Source organism: Melopsittacus undulatus, chromosome 4 (assembly GCF_012275295.1).
Source record: "Melopsittacus undulatus isolate bMelUnd1 chromosome 4, bMelUnd1.mat.Z, whole genome shotgun sequence".
NCBI lineage: Eukaryota > Metazoa > Chordata > Aves > Psittaciformes > Psittaculidae > Melopsittacus > Melopsittacus undulatus.
The window spans coordinates 104,113,009-104,134,170 of NC_047530.1; the positions used below are offsets into that span (position 1 = coordinate 104,113,009).

Consider the following 21,162-nt stretch of genomic DNA (forward strand, 5'->3'; position numbering starts at 1 on the left):
CACTTGGTAATAATATGGCACAGTGCATTTTGTGCAGATCTTTTGTTAGTCTAAAATTAACAGAGAGATTCGTTGAAAACGAGAGAGAGATGTTAGTATGTGTTATGTTTTAATTGTATATCGAGACAGGTAAGAAATCAGGAAGATGTATCTATATCTGTAATAGTAGTTATATTTACTTGCTTTTTCTAATAGGTCCATGTATATATTTGGGGGTTTTTCAAGTGTTCTTTTGAATGACATCCTTGTGTACAAGCCTCCAAACTGTGAAGCATTCAGAGATGAAGAGCTGTGTAAAAATGCCCGTCCAGGGATAAGGTGTCTGTGGAACAAGAAACATTGTGAATCCTGGGAATCTGGACATGCTAACAACATCCTTAGAGCAAAATGTCCAAAGAAAACAGGCAAGTAAATTCTAGTCTTAGAGTGTCATATTTGCAATGCAATTTAGGAACTAGTGATTGGACTGTTAAGACTGTTCCTCTCGCAGAACTCAATGCAATAGACAGATGGATTAATCTTTAAAATCATTAAATTCTGGTTTTTAGTTTATTTTAAATACAGGGAAGTAGGTACAGAAGGCAAAGGTTTAAGGTGCTAAGGGATACAAAACAAGATGGTTCAAACAAGAATTTATTTCACTGGGGAGCTAAAGTGTAAAATGACTTTGGATTTGGCTTATGTTTGAAGCATTTATAAAAGGGTGAGCTTTGAAATACTGTAACTGATTTTCCTTTTTTTTTCTCTTTCTCTGCCTGCTGTTTTGGGTTATATGTCTGTGTGTATATATATATATGTCGGTGTGTATATTGACACACATTTTATATATATATGTATACACATTATATAAATATATATATAATATGATAAGTAATATGAAGAGTATTACTTAAGTATTATGTAAGAGTATTACATATATATATATAAAAGCCTTTATGTTTTTCCGATTCCAAAGAAGCATTATAGCAGTCAGAGCACAAATGGGTGCTCCAGGTGATACCTGGTATTACAGGCATATGGCACTCTCATGTCTGTGTGTCACCAGTAAGTGAGAGTGAAAGCATTGCTGCTTCTCGTAGATTACCTATCAAACAGGAGCAATTTGTATAGAAGAAAGTACATTCACAGCTGGCTAGAAACTTGAGGCAAACAAACCCTTTGAGGCAGTGTGTCAAAACGGGTTCAAGTTCGTCATGTGAATTTCTATGCAGCATTGTGATAGCTATATTGTTTGAAACAGTAGTTTAGCATTGCGAGTAACTGCTGCACCCTATTCCGAAGTATTTTGGCTTGTCACAGATAAATTGCTTGAGAAAGTGGTATTCTTATACTTCACATGAACAGCATATGCATCCCTGCTACATACACCTACTATTTTTTTTCCTGCATCTTTCCTTTCAGCACAGTATAAAATTGCTAGCCAAACTTTGGCTCTGTGCTGCGTGTACAAACTACCATGCAATTAAACTGCCAGTCTGCTTTTAATGTTTGTGAAAAAGATATTAGCTCTGCTATTAATGAGTACTTCAGGGCATTTTTTCTGTTAGCTTTTGTTTGTTTCAGAACTGTATATAAAGTTTCAAACTTGGAAAAGGTGCATTATATAACAAAAAGGTTACCTAGGTAAAGCTTTCTGAAGAGCTGCTTTTGTGCAGTTTAATAACATTTAGAGATCTTGAGTCTACAGTTTCAGCTCTTTTATAAAGGAAGAATCTTGAGATGCTGAATTCAGAAATAATACAGATGAAACTGGATCTTATAAAAAGCAACAGGTAAAGAACAGACAGGCTGAAGGAAAGTAAGGTTAGAACAGCTTCCAAAGTACAGCTGCTGCAGTGGCAATAACCTACAACTAAACTTGTGAGAGATGAGGTGAATAGAATTCCAGTACCAAAGAAGTCGTGTGGACACCACTGCTTCAAATCCTTCCTGTTTCAAGTGGTAATAAGCCAAGTTTTTCAAGCCAAAAGCCAATTTTTCATATATTCTTTTACACTGCTCAGTTGCTCTCTGGTTGATGGTGTCACTGGAGAAGCTGCTGATAGTCAATAGTAAAGCATAGGCAGAAATTTTAGCTTTCAGAAGTTCAGTTACCTGGCAAGGGAATCTCTTAAACTTGTGTGATCTTGAGACTAAAGAAACCAAACTGCACAGGAGACAAACATGGTGATTTTGCAGATTTTTGCCTCTTTTAAACAGAAGTTGTAACTTGTCTCTGTTTTAAATAACATTCAAATTTAGTCCAAGTCCTGAAGCCTTGTATTCAGGATTTAACTCTTCCTCAAGTACTTTTTGTAGAGAAACGGCAGAACTATAACTTAGCAATCATTTTTAGGTTTATAAGTTAATTTGTAAAGACTTAAACTGACTGTGTGTTGCTAATATGTTTTAAGATTTTTTTTCATCTACTAGTTTTACCACTGACTTCTTGCATAGCAATCTAATATTTTTATCAGAGACCTGCATCTGAAGAAAGTCTTTGCTGTGTTAAAGGAGTGAAGAATTAGTAGTTTAAGAAAGTTTCTGATACTCTTATGCACTGTGCTAAGAATTTGTATGCTGCAAATACACTGCAGTGAGTATTCCTTTAGTTGATGAGACTTATGAACCTTCATATTGTTGTTACTAAAGGAGTTTTTAAAGGAGTAAATCCTATCAATGTATAGAATTATTTCCTGCAGTAACCTAAACCTTTATGAATGGCTACAGTTCAAATGAAGGATGGAACAGCAAATTCTCAAAGCAAGTGTTTAAAATATGGTATTTTCCCCTGTGTGACATTACCTTTTGCCTGTCATTGGTGTTGCAGCTGTTGCAGATGACAGATGTTACCGGTACGCGGATTGTGCGAGTTGTACTGCCAATACAAATGGGTGCCAGTGGTGTGATGACAAGAAGTGCATTTCAGCAAATAGTAACTGTAGCATGGTGAGTCTGCAAACCTATCGTTGTGTTATTAATGCTGTTTCTTTTCTAGCTAAGCCAGAGGCCTGCTGCAGCAGATGAAAGGGGTACAGTAGGCTAATAGTAGCTTGTTTTGAACATAAACATAGATGTGTTTGGTTGGCATTTTCAGTAAAAATGTTGCAGAGGGTAGAGTTGGACTGCAGCAAAGATACCTATTCCAGAGGAAAAAAATACAGGCATTATTTAGGATTGTGTTAGCCCACAATATGTCTCTTGGGACAAATACTGTTACCTCCTAATTAATTACATTCGGAACAACTGCGAGTCATTGTCAACTCGGATTTTGTGCATATGTGGAGCATATGCACAGCATATATATATACAGCATGTAGACAGACATGGAATCCCATGAAGGATGGCTGTTGGTTTCCCTCCTCGTCCTCTCCCTCCCCCCTTTCAAACAGGACCAGGTCAGTTATCAACAGTCTTGGTATTCTTATCACTGTTCTTTATAGAAATGTTTTTCTTTGGGTTGTGGAGTTACTCATCTCATTAAGGAATATAAGCCTTTGTCACCATGAGATTAACAGACTTGTGATGATTTGGTAAGATTGTTCTGATTGTTGTAAATACAAGCAATAAGAAAATACAGATTCATATAATCTTCTCATTTTCTACTTTGTATACTGCTTGCTGCCATGTTTTATTCTTTATGTTGTTGTCCACTGGTTGCTGCATCTCTAGCTTGTTAATTTGATTTTTGACAAGTTAATAATAACACTTTAGCTTTATAATTTTCCTTCTTTATATTTTTCAGGTAGCTCCAGGCACTTGGCTGTAGTAGAGTTCAAAATCCTTTCTTTTCATGCTACCATTAGTAAAAGTAGCTTGCTCTCTGATGTGAACATGATGCAAATCAATCATGTTCTCTAGACAGATAAATTAATGTGTCAGTTGAATTGACTCTGATTCAAATCTTGCCCATTCAGAGTGTTTACAGCCAGCTTTAATCACTGGCATTTGTAGTTGGTCACTGCTAATAAAAGCAGTACAGACACAAATTCATCAACAGCCATGTTATAAGTCTGTCAAAGGGATTTCACATTCCAGGCACTAATGGTTAGTTTCCTTTGTGATCTTCAAGGGCTCTTCTTTTCCTAACACATTGTACTATATTTGGTACCAATTTTCTAACTGTGATTTTCAACTCTTAAGCAAGGAGTAGTTGCTAAGGAGCAGACCATCTTCATCTCTGATAAATGTGGAGCACTGGGTATTTTAGAACAAGCTTCTTAGTGTAGTATCCTTCTTTGACAACCATTCACTACCAAGATTGTCAGCTTAATTAACAACTGATGCACTGGTCTTCTATGTATCATTTCCTGTCCTTTATTCAGGGTTTGAAGTGGATAGCGAAGGCTATTAGTGGAGTTAGTAGAGAGTGTGATAGTGAAAAATTCATCAAAATGATTTCTGAAAACAATTATTATCATAAGCTGAAAATTGCTATTGCAAAATTAATGTACTTGGCTGGGAGGTGATAGAGGCAGAATGTTGCAGCTATTGACATAAACCCACCAAAATAGTATCAACAGAATGGCACCGTGTGGAGAAGTGGAATGGATCAGGCTGATTATCCATTTTCATAGATGGCCACTTCTGGACTAGGCCCACAGAATGAAAATGTTGTGACAGTACTGTGATGGTAATAGGGCATAACAAGCTGTGGAATCAGAAACGTCGCAAGGAGAAAGTCCCACTTTTGTAGCTGTACAAAGGCATTGATACGTAACTTAGATCACAGAACATCCAGATGAGACAGACCATAAGGTGTTAGGATCTCTTTCTTTTGCTTCATGGAAAATGGTCAGCATACTAAACATATGTTGGCAATCATTTTGGCAAGGACCTCGTGGTCTTGGATATTTGCAAACCAGTGATTAGTCTGCTTATTGGAAGGGCTGTGCAATATGGATATTTCCCTGAAATACCTGCACAGATGGACTTCATAAGTAGTTCTAATGTATTGATGATACATATTTACCTGCCTATGCTCGCTGATGTGGGTGAGTACATTAACAGGACACTATTTCCACTACTGTGCAGACTCATGGATCATTAAGATATATGTCATGCTCATATCTGATGTAGTTGCAAGCAGAGGCTTGCATTGCCAGGTTGTTCTGGTGGTATAATGAATTAACATCATCATATCTGATACAGATGCGGAAAGGTGAATACTTATTCTGTCTTCCCCAACTGGGAAAACCGTTTACTTAAAATTAGTGGAGTGGTTCAACATGGTATTGAAATTTGACCAGTGAGCAGCATGCTAGCTATCCGATTTGTCTGATTTCTACCATTAAATCTATGTTAGAGATTTTGTCTATTGTAATAAGGATTTTGAAGATTGCCTTGAGAAATTAAACCATTTCAATTCCCTGGACTGCTTACAGTAGTTTTACATAATACACTGAAGTTATTCCATAATAAAATGTAGGTCTTGTATATAAAATTAAGAAAACAGTTATTTAATTTTTACCTTTCAGATTGATGGATTCTGAAAATGGTACAATGACCTACTTTACCTTTTGTCAAAGCTATGCAAATACAGATACTGGTTTGCCATGGGGAAAAAGCAACTGTAATGCTGTCATACTGTCTTATGCCAAGTACAGACGTCATGAAATAATGATATACTAATAGCTATATAACTTGCTCTTTCAAGCTCCTTCTTGGAGCCTCTTGTATCTAGTCTAGAGCTGGTTTCAGCTTTGAAACATATAGGACTTTGTCATAAAGAACGAAGCAGTGTCATTGACGTACCTGTTTATTTTTGTCCCATTCATTGGATGTCTCCATCAAAGATCAAAATTTAAACAGGAATATTTTGATTGACTTGTGAAACCTAATTATGTTGAGTGTTGCTCTGAGCACTACATAGCACTCCTAAAATTTCTGTCATGCTCATAACTGCCTTTTAAACTTAGCTTCTCTGTCTCACATCTTCCTTCTTTTGCTGTTTCCAAAGGAAGTTCTTTGTCCAGCTAGTGGTGTGTTTCTGATTTTTGTGGGCATTGTGGTTTAAGTGCCGTCAGAAACTCAGACCCACACAGTCTCGCTCACTCAGTTCCTCCCTTTCCTACCCCTTTTCCTCCCCCCTCTGCTCCTGGAGGAACGGGGAGGAGAACTGAATGAATGTACCTCCCACAGGTTGAAATAAGAGCAGCCCTGTAACTAAGGTATAACACAAATCACTGCTGCTACCACCAATAATAATAATGATAAGGGAAGAGAATACAACCACTCACCACCTGCCAGCCAATACCCAACCCAACCCCAGCAGCCATCTAGCCCTTCTGGGTAACTGCCCCCAGTTTATATAGTGAGCATAACGTGCTGTGGTATGGAATACCTCTTTGGCTAGTTTGGGTCAGGTGTCCTGTCTCTGCTTTCTTCAGCTTACCCTTCTCCCTGGCAGAGCATGAGACTCAGAAAGTCCTTGGTCAGAGTAAACATTACTGAGCAACAACTAAAACCATTGGTGTTATCAGCGCTGTTCCCAGGCTGAAAGTCAAAACACAGCACTGCACCAGCTGCTAAGTAGGAGAAAAATGACTGCTACTGCTGAACCCAGGGTATTGTAGATTGTATTTACTTTTACTAGCAGTTCACTGCCCTTAGATCTGTTACGTTGATCTTGTACTTTGACCTTTGACATTTGTAGCCTATAATATCCAGTGTCTTCCTGGTCCTCCCTGGTTCTGATACATTTTGCCTGTCTCTTAATAGAGGACAACCACCAGATCTGGATCTGCTTAACATGTTTGTGAAACTGTATTCACAATTGTACATCTCCACATAAAAAGCTTTGTCTCTCATACTGTGAGAATGATACTCCCTTGCTGATTGTGTTGTTCAGAAAATTGACTATTTCTATTTAATAATGGAAATATTCCCAGGAAAAGCTGTTAATTTTATGAATTTGCCTTCTTGTTTTTACCACCCTGTCTGCAGCAATACATAAATAAAAGGCTTTGGGGAGAGATTAGTTTTATTTTAAATAGCTGCACCTTTACAACGTGTCATTTTTTCTTGTAGTAGCATGGAGGAGTAAGCAAAGGCTTGGTGTGCTCTTCAGGGAGGAGTCGTCCTGTGAAGCAAAATCTTTTTTGTACCTTGTAAGAAAGAAGAGCTTTATTAAGAATAATCATATTTAAAAATAGAAATATATCAAGTCCGCATTACGGCCCTAAAGCTGTCTCATTTTTGCAGGCAAATTCAGAAAGTGTGATTGCACTGAAGCCATGAAAGTGCTGGAATATTTCCTCCTTGCAAACTTTCCTTAAGCAATGTGATTGGGAACGAAGAGGGTGAGCTGAGTTTGGACTTGTACCAGCCACTTGTATTTGTGATTGGCTCAAATACTGATAGACTTACAGGTTGAAAAATGTCCCAGTGTTTATGTACACATGTGGGTTATTACTGGACAATATTATGACTTTTTTTTTTTTATATTTATAATGTAAAAGAATTTTGAGGCTTTTATTTTCTTCCTCTTTTCTTACCATTTTTTGTTTTTCACCCCACTTCTTTGTCTCCTCTCCCACCCTATTCTTTGGGAAATGATGAGAAATGCTTGCATTGGTTATAAAACCAAATTGGTTCTGCTTCTTTATATCCTCAAAACAGCTTTTCCCATTTCCTGGCTCCACACTGAACTTCACATCCAACCAGCAGTCCTGAAAGGCACACTTCAGGAATTAACAGGAAATGGCTTCCTTCTCTTCTGTTGTCTTACTTCTCTACAGTAGGAATTGAAGTAATCACAGAAGATACGGCAGCTGTAATAATATGCTCCACTTCTTGACTACAGTGTTGGCCTGTAGTAATTCAGTTTATAGAAATGGTAACTGCCTACACTAAAACATTGCAAATAAAGTAACTTACTCCCATTTTACTTAAGGAAAGTATTTTGAAGGCTAGAAAGGCAGCAGTAATGTGATACTAAACTTTACTTGAAAAATGTTGACTCAGAGAAAATGTTTTCTCTTCGAAACTATACAAGTGCTTGGAAAAAAATGGAAAACCCCCACTTTTCTAGTAAAATTTCAGCTCTTATTCTGAATCTTCACATTAAGCTTGTTAAAATGCCTACTTGCTATGCTATTACCAGTACCAAGAGTAATAATAGCAATCTGCCTAAGTTTGAGGAACTCAAAAGAATAGTTAAAAGGGAATGTATAAAGTAGTGGAAGAAATTGGGAAAGATAAATTTAAGGCTAAGGACTGCGCAGCAGTGAGATTTGGGAGTAGCTTCAGAGAAATAGTATCAAACCTATTAGATTAATAATTTCCAGGAACTAGACAAGATTATACTGTTAACCTAAAAAGTCCAGGTGAAAGAGGAGAGGGTAGCAAAAATTTGTGAATAGCAATTCCCAGAATTCTGAGATAAACTACTGTAATATGTTCCTTCTGCACTTGTTATTCACAAAAACACTGCAGTTCATAAGCCTGTCTATATACTGCCACATCAAGAACAGTACTAAAAAAATGCAGGTAAATCAGACATAAGTGGGAAGCTTTATACATAACATGATTTACTCATGCTTTGGTGTGTAAACATTATAAATATCCTATAGCAATATAGGACTTCAGTAACAGATGGGCTGTCATATTTCTGAATTTCATTGGGTTTGGTAGTTTAAATTATAACCTTAATATTGTGTTAATATGAATTACCTATTGGATTCACTTCTACATTGAACTAATGAGATTTTCAGGCAAGCACTGTTAAAATTGGATTTAAGGGCAATAAGTGCTGGGAATAAGGGAATACAACAGAGAACATTATTACAGAATAGTCACTAGTACCTTGAATTTTATTTTAAGCATTAAGTAACCAGCACACAACAAGCTTCATGATTAGAAAGTAATAGAAAAATATCTTGGTTTGGCTGGAATATTGTAATCTGTACGTAACATCAATAAACAGTATATAATTCACAAAACCAATCTGAATGATTAAGGATTTTTGACTGCCATCACGAAGCATTAGAATTGAGGTGTTGTAAATGAGCAGATGGTGGTTACTTGTGCTCTAAAATTCACATTAAAGTATCTCTCAGGCAGTTTTGTGAATATGCTTCATGACAGTGAAGCTAGATGTGGGCCTGTACCAAGGTGGATTTTGTGCTTTACTGTTTGTATGTATTTATTTGTCTACATAGACATTCTGTTATTTTATGGCATGGCCTCTGGCTCTGTTTCACACTGCGGTGTAGATTCCTTCTCCTAGAAGTGCTTCTCTGTTGTCCTTTTCTTCACAATAGCCTTTCATATAGACCAGAAAAATAGTGAGTACCTTTTATAATAAACTCACTGGTAGGTATCTGATCCAGTAAAGTCAACAACCAAATCCCGAAACAGCAGTGTTCTTCAGCAGGACTGAAGTTGGCCCTGTGTGAGATTGATGTTCTGTCACTGTCCACATTCCATTACTAACAACTGTGTAGCTTATTGTAGGATTTTCCCCTTTAGATGTGCTTTATTGTGCTGCAGAAGATAATTAGAAAGGAAAGCAATCAAAACTGTCATGTAAACCATGCATTCATTGTCTAAGTGCAATTCATCTTTGCTACTGTGCATGAATTAATCTTTTATTGCTAGAGAGAGAAAAAACCTGTTTGGGTTGGACAAGATGACCTCCAGAGGTCCCTTCCAACCTCAACTATTCTGTGGTTCTGTCTTGAATTAGGAGGTTTTTTTTGTTATTACCTTGAAATTGAGTTAGTAGAGACAGCCTTATAGATAAGCTGATGAACTGGGTGAGGATTTGGGGCAGTTTATTAAGTAAGATATCAATATTATGTCTTAATTAAAAGTACTATCCAGAGGGAAAAAGATTTGGATTAAAACTGCCTAATTTGCAAAGGAAGACCTGTTTTTAGAGTAAGAAAATGAAATACTCCACCAAACTCTGCAGAAAACCCAAGTGAAAATTCCTTCAGTGTTTACTGTTCTTGTATACTATGGTACCAAAAGAATGATGTTATTCCTGGTTTTATGTCACTGTTTGACAAGATGATTTCCTGTAGATTCTGTGAATTTCATACAAGCTATGTTGCATACAGGTTTGCTCTTAAATTTGTAAAAGGCATAGGTGAAATTTTTGACAAGTCCTTCTTGTGTTTTGTGCCTACTGCCCTATGGCTCTCATTCTTGTTTCATTTAATCCTGATAAAATAAAGCAGAACACACTTTTCCACCTTCAGTCAATGATGTGTAATTATTTTACACCTTTATCTTGTGCCTTTTTTTATATTCAGTTTATTTTAGTTGTTTTAACCTGCATTGGAGAAAATAATTTAGTGATAGCATATCCCTTACCTATCTAAGAAGTAGAGATTTAGTTTAGTTATTTAAGTTCCTCTTGTGCTTCGCACAGGGAAATGGCATATTTAAAGTACCATTTGACCTATTCAGAAGTTATTTATGTAGGACAGGTAGGGTGATTTGTGATCTAGAGGTGCAGTTTATACTGTCTGCAACTGATAAGAGGATCTACACAAAACTTAAATTCACCCAAGCTTTTAGATGGCTGTGATTTTTTTCAGTGATTTTCACCTGCTGTGTGTTTCAGTTTTGCCTTCTGGTTTCTTGACAGTTTGACATCTGTTTGAGATCCTCTTTTGTCTGTTTTATTTTCATAGTCGGTTAAAAACTACACCAAATGTCATGTGAGGAATGAACAGATCTGCAATAAACTGACCAGCTGCAAAAGTTGCTCGCTGCACCTGAACTGCCAGTGGGACCAACGGCAGCAGGAGTGCCAGGCCCTACCTGGTAAGGGCTATGGGGTGACAATGCTGCTTTATGTAGTTGATTTCAAAACTGGATAAATTTCTTCCATTGTTGTCACAGAATATTTGTTCAATGAGTAGTCCTGGATTTGTTGTACCTGTGCTGACTCTCCTTGCCTGGCTGTGCCTGTACAGGTGAACACAAATGTTTTTACATCACTGGTTTGTATATCAATACTGGCTTTAATATTGTAAGGAGAGATAATAACATATGCAAAGCCATAATGGCATGTATCTCTGCACAAGCCAGAGACAAATTCTAGCCTGTGGGGATTGCTGAGTGCAGAGCTGAATTGCCATACTGGGTCCTTTACTATCACATATCCACTGACATTGTTACTCTTGCGAGCTGAGGGTTTATCTTCCAAATTATACTTCAATTATATTTCAATTTGCTTGTGCAGATACTGCCTAAGATCTAGTTTCTTGATTGTCTAATATTGGTAATACTATGAAAGCAGTGAATATTAAAATACTGATATATTCTCAGAAGGTGACTGTTAATGTTCTGAAATAATATTTACTCTGTAAATTGTATTCATAGCTATGTATATGCAGTTAGATGTCAGAACCTTTTCCATTCTATCTTTTTGTCCAGATGAAGTTAATGAACACATTTTTTCAATTATTAATTAAATAAATTTGATCAATTTATTCTGCAAAATAGTTGAGAATAAACTGCATTTTAATTTAAAATGCACTTTAAAGCTGCATTTGTTTAATCTTTGTAAAGATTAACTATAACACTTGCTATGAATTACTTTTTTTAGTTATCTGAACCTGAGTCATGCTGAGGAGGAAATATTTTCTGAGATCTTATTTGAATTTCCTATTATTCTCATTGTATTTGTGTTTAGGCAAATAAAAATGCAAAGGTAGGATGATAAAGCAAAGCAAGGGTAAAGTTGCGATCACTTAATTCTAGGAGAGTTGTTTTTAGATTTTGAAAAGGCAAATTGAGTGTGGGATGTATTTTGAATTATGATCTCAGGAAAGTAAAATTCAGGCTCCCTTGAGGTTTTCATTATGTTTTTTCAAATCATCTTTAATCATATGCTTTTTACCCTAGCTCATCTATGTGGGGAAGGATGGAGTCATATTGGAGATGCCTGCCTCCGCATAAATTCTAGTCGTGAAAGCTACGACAATGCCAAACTGTATTGCTACAATTTGAGTGGGAATCTTGCCTCATTAACAACCTCAAAAGAAGTGGAATTTGTTCTTGATGAAATACAAAAGTATACACTTCAGGTAACTTGAGTAACTGTAATTCATGCTTGTGTGAATTAAATTTTCTTTGAGAAATATATTTTAGAGATTTGTCCAAAGAGAATAAAGTTTATGCCCTCAAAGAAATGTAGCATGGTGCTAAAGAGTGCTGTAAGTGGTGTATAGGATATTACTGTGAGGGTGGTGAGGTACTGGAATGGGTTGCCCAGGGAGGTAGTGAATGCTCCATCCCTGGCGGTGTTCAAGACTAGGTTGGATGAAGCCTTGGGTGATATGGTTTAGTGTGAGGTGTCCCTGCCCATGGCAGGGGAGTTGGAACTGGATGATCTTAAGGTCCTTTCCAACCCTAACTATTCTATGATTCTATGATTCTGTGATTAAGGAAGTCTTATGTTTAAAGTTAATGACATGACAGTACCCAATTGTTTCTCCATACCAGATTTACCTGTTACTGGTTACTGTTTACTTTCAAGATGTGACTCAAGAATGGCTTGGAACGCTGATCTGGGAAGTCCTAGTGCTTTTAAATACACTGTGATTGCAGGGATCAAAAATTACATAATAATTTTCACTGTAACAGAAATAAATACAGACTTTCACATAAGTATCCATAAAACTGCTCACAGGACTGGGTTTGGCTGGTGAATAGCTGGGCTGCAAGCAGCTGAGGACAGGGAGGTACTAAAGATGCATACTTTTCTTCTCCAGAAAGCCCTAGCTCCCTGGTGTGTAGGATCAAAGGGTCACAGAATAGGTGCACTAGTATGAGAAGCATGTAGAAATTCCCTGCACAGTGGCACTGGAATGAGCCAGGAGCTAATTATCCTTCTGCTCTAATGATGGGGGAGCAAAAGGGTTGAAAACTCTCCCATGCCTCTGGCAAATACAGGAAGCTGCCATCAGAATATTTCTTAGGAAAGTGATCCATGTTAATTTAACTGTGGGACAGAAGATGGGAAATTGAGGATTAATGACCTGTTCATGGGTGGTCAGCTTCAGTTTTTTAGCAGTTAAATATTCGGATGCTTATTGCTGTTTAAACTGTTGGAAGGCCTACCCACAGCATTGGTACCCATATATGAAATGTATGGGTATATATGCTCAAATATAAATGCTCAGTACATGCTCAAAAGGTGTCAAACCCAACAGTGTACACTCAGATGGAATGTCTTAGCAAAATAAGGTTCTATTACAAGCAAATCAGTTCATCTTAGGAAAGGACATTCTTGGAAGTATTTTATAGAACATGCAGCATTTCTTTGTATAAAACCTCGTAATTTTTAAGTAGCTTAGGATTTTACAGTCACAGGAAAATGGAAGGTAATTGTGAACAGTAATTAAAGCTTATATCAAGCTAGTATGTGATTTGCAAAGTTGTTATGTTGGAGATGAATTGAGATGCATATGAAGGAAATGGCAGTTAAGAATTGCCTTTGTTATGCTAAATCTGAATGCAAGATTTTAGGGACATATAGTTTGAATCAAAATATTCTGTATTATTCTTTTTAGTGTTCCATTTCAAGAAGGAGATGCAAATATAAGTTATATTCTTAAATTTGGGGTTATTTTTTCCTCTAAATGTAGGACCTGGACAGAGAGAGAGTTGTTTTTTTTTCCTTGAAAGACCGTGTATTTTCTATTATTTGCTAATAAAGGAGAGAGAAGTAATTCTTCTATGTCAGAAGATCTCCCCTGATATTGTACTTACAGTAGACTCGAAACACATTGTCCTCTCCTTGATACGAGATAATGTTCAAAATGTAATTGAAAACAAAATAACAGAATCACAAATGGCAGTGATTTCTCTAGTTATTTTTTGTTGCTTTTGGGTTTTTTTCCTTTTTTTCCCTGATTCCCATTAAAATATTGCACAGGAGGCCTTCAAATCTAATAGCGAGTGGTGGAGTATTGATATTGGCTGATATTACCTCACTGGCTTGAGGTGTAGATGAGAAAGAGCTGCTTTTTTAGTTTAGAAACGAGATTTTTCTTACATTTCAGAGCTTAGAACTTGAACAAGGTAACATCCTGCTGAACTTATCTTTATTTAAACAATGTCCTAAACCAATGTGGTGATGTAAATTTGAGATACTTAATGTACAGTTTTGCAATTGTAGATAAATGTACGTTCTTCAAAAGCCTATCTTGGGTTAAAGGACTTATCCTGGTGTTTTTAGTGGCATTTAACAATTTTTTTAATTCATAGCTATCTTTCCAGTTACATTTATTCTGTGTGAAACAGCCTAAATGTCTTATGCAGGCTCGCTGGAACTTTCTGATTTTTCCTTTGTCTGCCTTTTCCTCTCAAACTGCAATCATAATGATTTAAGGAGTGAGATTTCATTTTAGATGGCTGTTGTAACAGGTGGTGATGTGGAGTTCACAAATGCAGTCAGAGCAACTTTAAGGTGAACACAGTGTCTTTTAATCTGTATTACCTATGGTGGAGTTTGGCTTGTATGGTTTTAATATAAAAGGCTTTAAAATCTTCACCTATGTGAAGGGCTTCCAGGATTAGTAAATGTGTCAGAGCAACATTTCAAAATAAGAATATGGATCTGTTTTTATCTCTGCTTTATTTGATATACTGAGAAGAGAAAAACAACTTTGGTGAATGTTGTTTATTGTACAAACTGTTAGAATGGTGTTAGTAAATACTGTAGCCTGGAAGAACTTAATGGTTTATCGTTCACAGAAATAATGTGAAACTTCACAGTTTCTGGTTAGGGGTGTGCTTTATTATTTTTCTTTCTCATGTGCAAAGTCCTTGTCCTGGGACAAATTTAGGACAATTTCTTTATCATGTTTAGAATAACACAAAACACTGATGCTTGGGAAAGTTTCAGGTGGAGGAGGCTGCTATTATCCCCATACCCTGTCCAGACCTTATTATATATCAGTAATTTCTCTTTAAATCCAATGCAAAACTGGAAATCAATAGATTTCTCTTAAAGGGTATGGAGAAGGTTCATTTGGTACTTAAGGGGCAAAACAAAAACCTTTGTAGTATGAAGTCAAAACACATTTGATTTGCAAATGCATTCTAAGTCTGTCACCAATAATTAGCAGTCTAATTTGTGTTTTTCATTAAAAAAAATCAAATTCTTTAAGAGAATGTCAAAGTAAAGACAATGGATGGACTGCAAATTCCTATACTAAAGTAAAATGATGCTGTCTTTTTTTTATGTGCTGTTTTATTGACCTAGGAAGCAAAATATTATGAAAGATTTGAGTTTTTCTGTAGATTAAACAGCAATATGAGGTTAATTAATTGCTCTTGCAGTATTCAAATGTTGCATATTCATTTGGAAGAGCAATAGTGCTCTTGGGAGTTCTCTCACAACTGTGGGAATTGAACTAAAAATAACAACTTTCTTGTTAACATGCAATAAATTCTGAGATGCCTTAGTTTTGGTGTAGTAAGCATAAACAAGAATGAGAACAGCTTAAACAATGCCTTTGATTATATAAACTGCGACTTTCCTTTAACTTGCTGTTCTTGGGGCCTAAGCATCCTTTATAAATTACCCTTGAGTGTAGGTTGTTGTTAATTAGTGGGCTTTGCATGGCAATAGTATTCCTTGTTAGATCAAAGTATTCTCAGAGGGCTGTATGTTTTGTGGTTTTATCAAATGTGTGGTTTTAGTGGAGTTGACACGTACTTTTTTTGTGAATTAGTCTCATTAGTACAGTTTCCAGCAGTCCCACTTCTCTGTTGTGGTTTTGGAAGCCTAATAAATTGCTTCAGCATTTTACCTCCATCAGAGGTGTTACATTGGCTGCCCATTAGTTCACCTCTAGTTTAACTTTGTCTTCCCACTTTCAGGAAGTGGGGGTCTCAACTCCCATTGTATGCTTGAAAACCTGAATTTCCCCCTAAAATTACCCCCTGTAAAGAAGAAAACTTAAGAGCTTTTAAACCAAAGTCCCACTGGAATACTAGCTATAATCCCTCTGGAGGGAAATTGGGAAAGCTGTAATTTTCTTCATTTGCCAGATTTTCTGGTTTTTTTTTTTTAACAAATGTTGCAACAGCAAAATTTGAAGACAGGAGGAGAAAATGTTCTTAGGACCTAATGCATAACTCCTACTTCTCACTGAGTCTAGATTTCATCATTTGTGTCTAACAGAAACTGAGACACTTAAAAGTCATGGAGCTGCTCTACCTGCTTATGTGTCACTCCCTGGGTAACTATTGGCAAAATATGAAATGTGCAGGTATCTAGTGTAGTTAGAATCAATGCATAGTTAAAAAACAGATACTGAGTAATGGGCTATTAAATAGAATGGATGTTTTCTCTTCATATAGGTCTTATTTTTAGTAGGCAGTTCTTTTTTAAGCATAAGGATGCAGAAAACAGGCAAACTGACAGCAGGCACTTCTCAGAAGTGTGAATGTTGTGTAAATGTGAGCATTAAGTGGCCACTGTATTTTGACAGTTTATAGAATTATTATAGAACCCCAGAGTGCATTGGGTTGGAAGAGACCTTAAAGCTCGTCCAGTTCCAGCCCTCTGCCATGGGCAGGGACACTTCCCACTAGAGCAGGTTGCTCCAAGCCCTGTCCAACCCGGTCTTGAACACTTCCAGGGTTCGGGCTGCCACAGTTTCTCTAGGCAATGTGTGCCAGGGCCTCAGCACCCTCACAGTAAATGACAAACTTAATTACAACTAAACCTTTGTAGTACAGTTTGGGGAAAACTTTTCCTAGAAATCAAGGAGTTCAAAACAGTCTTAAAGTTTGTTGACATTTGGTAATAACATATTGTGATGCACACATTAGAAAATGCGCCAGAAGTGTATCATAGGCTTCCAGGAGAATTTAAGATCCAAAATGAAAGGAATTTAAATAAAGATGTGGATAATTTTTTTAAAAGATATATGGTTCCTTAGTATTTTGCATAATTAAGGAACAGAGGACAACTTTGAGCCTCAGTAGTAATTGGCTATTCAGTAAAGGTAGGCTTGCTCACTTTGTTCCTCTGCAAATTATTCAGCCCTCATTATATTAGTGCTGAGGCAGCAGTAGTTCCTGAAAAATGTGTCATGACTGTAAATGATCACATTCACTGTAGATCTCAAAGCAACTTAGCCAGACTTAAATTTTCTCAGTAAACCCTAGATTTAACATGAAATATAAGCTCTGTAGTTAAGGTGACTCAATTTCCCTTTCTAATATAATGGCATAATTACTACTTAAAAGAAAATTAAATTTGAGGGGGTTAGAAAAAGAGAAGAGCACATTTTTGAAATTATTAGTGATCAGTATTTAATGATTTCCTGCAATGGTTAAAAACTTGCCTTATGTTCAATTAAATAGGAATGTAGCTCATTCTGTGAGCCCAGACTGATGTTCTATTTGTATGCATCTTATGATAGCAGTTTTGCTTTTCTGTCAGATGAAAATAAAGCCCTGTCCAGCAACTTGCCTAAGAATTTAATAATTCCTGAAACTTTTCTAACTTAACATAAAGGTTGAATTCTTGCTTAAAAGGGTTTTTGGCAACTTCTTATCAGTGTTCGAAAAGATTGTTCTATAGGATCAGATAAACTGTGACTAGCTGCCTTTCAAGCACAAGTATACGGCTTCTGAAATGGGTTGCGAGTTCTAAAAACTGGCCTGGAAAGAAATAGATAACAGGAGAAACATATTCTAGAGGATGGTTCTGAATTTTAAATAGTGTAATGGGATAAAACTATGGAACAGTTCTCAAGATATGTTTGATTGCATTCTCTAATGCAACATTAGTGAGGCCCATTACAAGCTTTGCTGAGGTAGCTTTGGCCACCTGCTGTGTATTGCATGGCTTTGTTTCACTGTGAAATTTTACTCTGATTTCTGAACATTTTCCTTCCTGCATCCCAATTTTTAACTGATAATTTACCTAGAAAGCTATTGAATAAGCTTAGTTGTTGGTGGTATTGTTTTAAAATGCTGTACATAATGTAAAACACGAGTTTTCATATATATACTGTATAGCCTGATTTAAAAAAAAATATCCACTGGAATATTTGAAAGAATACATAATTTTTCAGAATATGGTGATAGTATTCCTGCAAAAATTGTCACAATTTGAACCACCAGCACATGAGCAGTCATATTCTGCAATGATGGTTAAACAAATTCTAACCTATGCATGTTGAATTTTGTCTATATTTTCTAAGAATAGAAAAATTGGAGATAAGAATCCATGCCAGCTGCAATGAGCCACTGCTTCCTCCCTATCTGTTCCTCTTCATACACAAAGGAAAAATTAAGTCAAAAGTTTATGAACTTTACCATTTCACACAGAAATCTGTAATGTAATTGAAATAATTCTTAAATCCTATAAAGAATTATAATCTGTATTGAGTCAAAAAGCTATCATTTGTTTTGGTGACTTTTCATGGATGAAATGCAGCCTTTAGCTCTTAACAATTTTAAATGGCCATATCATTGTTTACTGATAAGTGTATACAGGTTCACATGTGTACCTGTGCACATGTGTGTTGGAGCTTTTCCTTCTTCCTTAAATAGAAAAGGAACTGATTCTGATTGCAGGTTCCTCTTCAACTCTGAACTTGCCAGATACAGTGAGGATAGGATAGGTTTCTCCATTGTGGATATTGGACATCTTGAAAGTATGCATTCATCAAGGCCTTGAGAAAGAACAAGTCTCCATAAGTAAGGAGTAACTTCCTTCCCACTTAAATGTTGAGCAAATATCATCTGACCTTCCAATAAAGAAGCTGGTATTCTTGAGAAGAAAAGAATAGACATATTTGGGGCTTGTCAGCAAGTTTGTTTTTTTTTTCCTGAGATGAAGAGTAGATTTGTACTGTGTTTTTCACCCACCTGGCTTGATAACAGTATTTTTGAAGAGGCATGGAAACTAGAATCTTATAGCAGTGAGTTCTGGGTACAGTGGACAGGCAGGCTGGTTTTCTTCCTGTCTGATCCTCTTCAGAAGTATCTTTGGCAAGATATTCAAAGTAAAGGAATCGGTTTCCTACATTCATTTTGCATTAAATGAAACAACCATACAGTTCAAGAGAAGGGTGTTCAACTCTCATTATTTTTAAGCCTGGAGAAGAAACTGGATTGACATTCTCATTCGGCACCTTTGAAGTCCCTCAGTTGCTTCAAGTACTCTAAGACTCCCAGCTATTATGATTGAACCTTTCATCAGTTTGAGAGATGAGGACTAGATCTATGCTTTTTGTGAAGAAATTAGTTGGATAGTCACAGCACACTGGTGGCTCTAGGTGTCACATTTGGATCTTCCTGAATTCTCTAAGTCACTGCTTGTTTTTTCCTGTTGGCTTTCATGCAGTGCAGTAGCACTTTTGCTGATAAGCTTTAGTGATATCAACATGCCATCTGCTATTGCCAGTAGTCTTCAGTCTGCCACATCATGGAATCAGTGCCACAGAATCGAATATGTGCTTTAAGCAAGACCTTGGAGCATTTTGGTGGCCTGCTTCTCAGCTATTTACCATGTTTTAATCAAATGATTAAAAATGTTTTGGATAATCTGTTCAGAGCATCCTAACAGCACACCCAGAGCAGCTTAAGTGAGGCTGCAAGGCAATAGCTTTGATAGTGTGTATTTGATAGCATGCTAATCAGTGCTCAGGTCTGATGTCTTACATTACCAAAGAGCCAAAGATGGTACATCTGGAATTTGACATACCTGTAAGTTGTCCAGATATTGCAGCTAGTAAGGAAGATGATGACTACAGTATGTGTAGCTTTTGACAACAGTCTTCCATTTCGTGGGTGCTGCTTTTATCTCCTAAGGCTGATTTGGCTTTCATCCTACCCAGGACTTTGTCATCATTAAAGGGGTTCTGAGACACTCTTCTACTCAAATAGAAGAGTTTCTTTCCAAATGTCACTGCTGCACTGTCAGCATACGTTTCACCATAGCTGGAATAGGATCTCTGCTTTCTGTATACTGATGCTGAGAATTATTTGGCAGTGCAGTTGAAACTGTAATATGTGGATGGTTCCCTTGGCTAGAATTCCTCAGAACCAAAGTAGGTCTTTAGGGTTGGTTTTAGGTCTGTATTTGTCATCAATTTATCCTGCCTGAGCCCCTGGCATATTTTATAAGTGCCTGGTGTACATGTTTAGCATTCTACAGAGAGATGTCTAGAAACATGCGTAAATAAATAAGACTTTCTGATGCATGCAGACCATGTACATATACAGCAGTCCAGGCAACTAAATAACAAATAAGACAACAAATATGTTATCTACTGCTTTCCAGGTGCCCAAGTTCCACTTTCATTACTTGAATCATGTTCTATCTAGTATCCAGGATGTGGTGCTTTCACAGACACCTGGGAAGTTTTTCACCTGGGGCAGCAATGAAGTTATAAAGTAAATACAGAAGTAAGATGTGAAAGTAGGCAGTGGCATTGCTGGATGTTCTTGTTGCTGTCCAGGTCTTCCAGAATGCATCACTGCTTAGGGAATGGAACTCATGAATTTTCTGGTTTAAGTTTTTTTTTGCATCTGGAAGTCTCTTAGTTGCAGTAGCAATTTCTGTTTGATCATGCTGCCAACTGGTAGGACAGAAGAAGAAGAGACCATAGGGAATACGTTTTAGGAATGTCAGGAATACTGATTATCTACCTACAGAGATTTTTCTAAGTATTACCACTGCTATTTCTGAAGCAAAAGTAATAATCATTTATGTTTCAGTTTGGTCTAGTGAGGCAGGGGAAAAAAGAGGAATGCTCTGATCAGGTGTAAAAAAGAGCTCTGAAAGATCTTGCAGTTGTGGAATACACCTGAATGGGTGAAGAAAGATGTGAGATCAAAGAGGAAAGATCTCTCAGAGAGACGATGGCAGTGACTCTTGGTTCACGTGTGAAATTTCACATAGAACCTGAAATACAGTGGGTTCCCTTTAGGTACATTATAGTGTTTTACTTACCTTGGCATGTAAATTAAATCAGTCGAGAACTTTTACTCACAATCAGATCAACATCTTTACTGGTAACATCTGTCCTTTGCCCAGTGCAGATGACTGGGTTGTTTGTACTCTAGTATTCACCTAACACCACATACATATCACAGCTGTAGCCTGTCTCTGTTCATTGTTAAAATGGGGTTAATTAAAACTGATTACATAGAGATTACAAGCGTTTGCTTTCAATATCTTGGGATTTT

General features: G+C 36.8%; 1 protein-coding gene across 1 annotated transcript in view; it reads left to right on the forward strand.

Annotated features, from left to right (window-relative positions):
• ATRNL1 (attractin like 1) overlaps positions 1 to 21,162 on the forward strand; it is a 498,994-nt gene that overhangs the window by 97,091 nt on the left and 380,741 nt on the right. The window contains exons 12-15 of the mRNA XM_005154514.3: positions 196 to 404; positions 2,810 to 2,928; positions 10,623 to 10,755; positions 11,842 to 12,023. Of these exons, the coding sequence (XP_005154571.2) occupies positions 196 to 404; positions 2,810 to 2,928; positions 10,623 to 10,755; positions 11,842 to 12,023 (643 nt within the window). The remainder of the gene's footprint in view (positions 1 to 195; positions 405 to 2,809; positions 2,929 to 10,622; positions 10,756 to 11,841; positions 12,024 to 21,162) is intronic.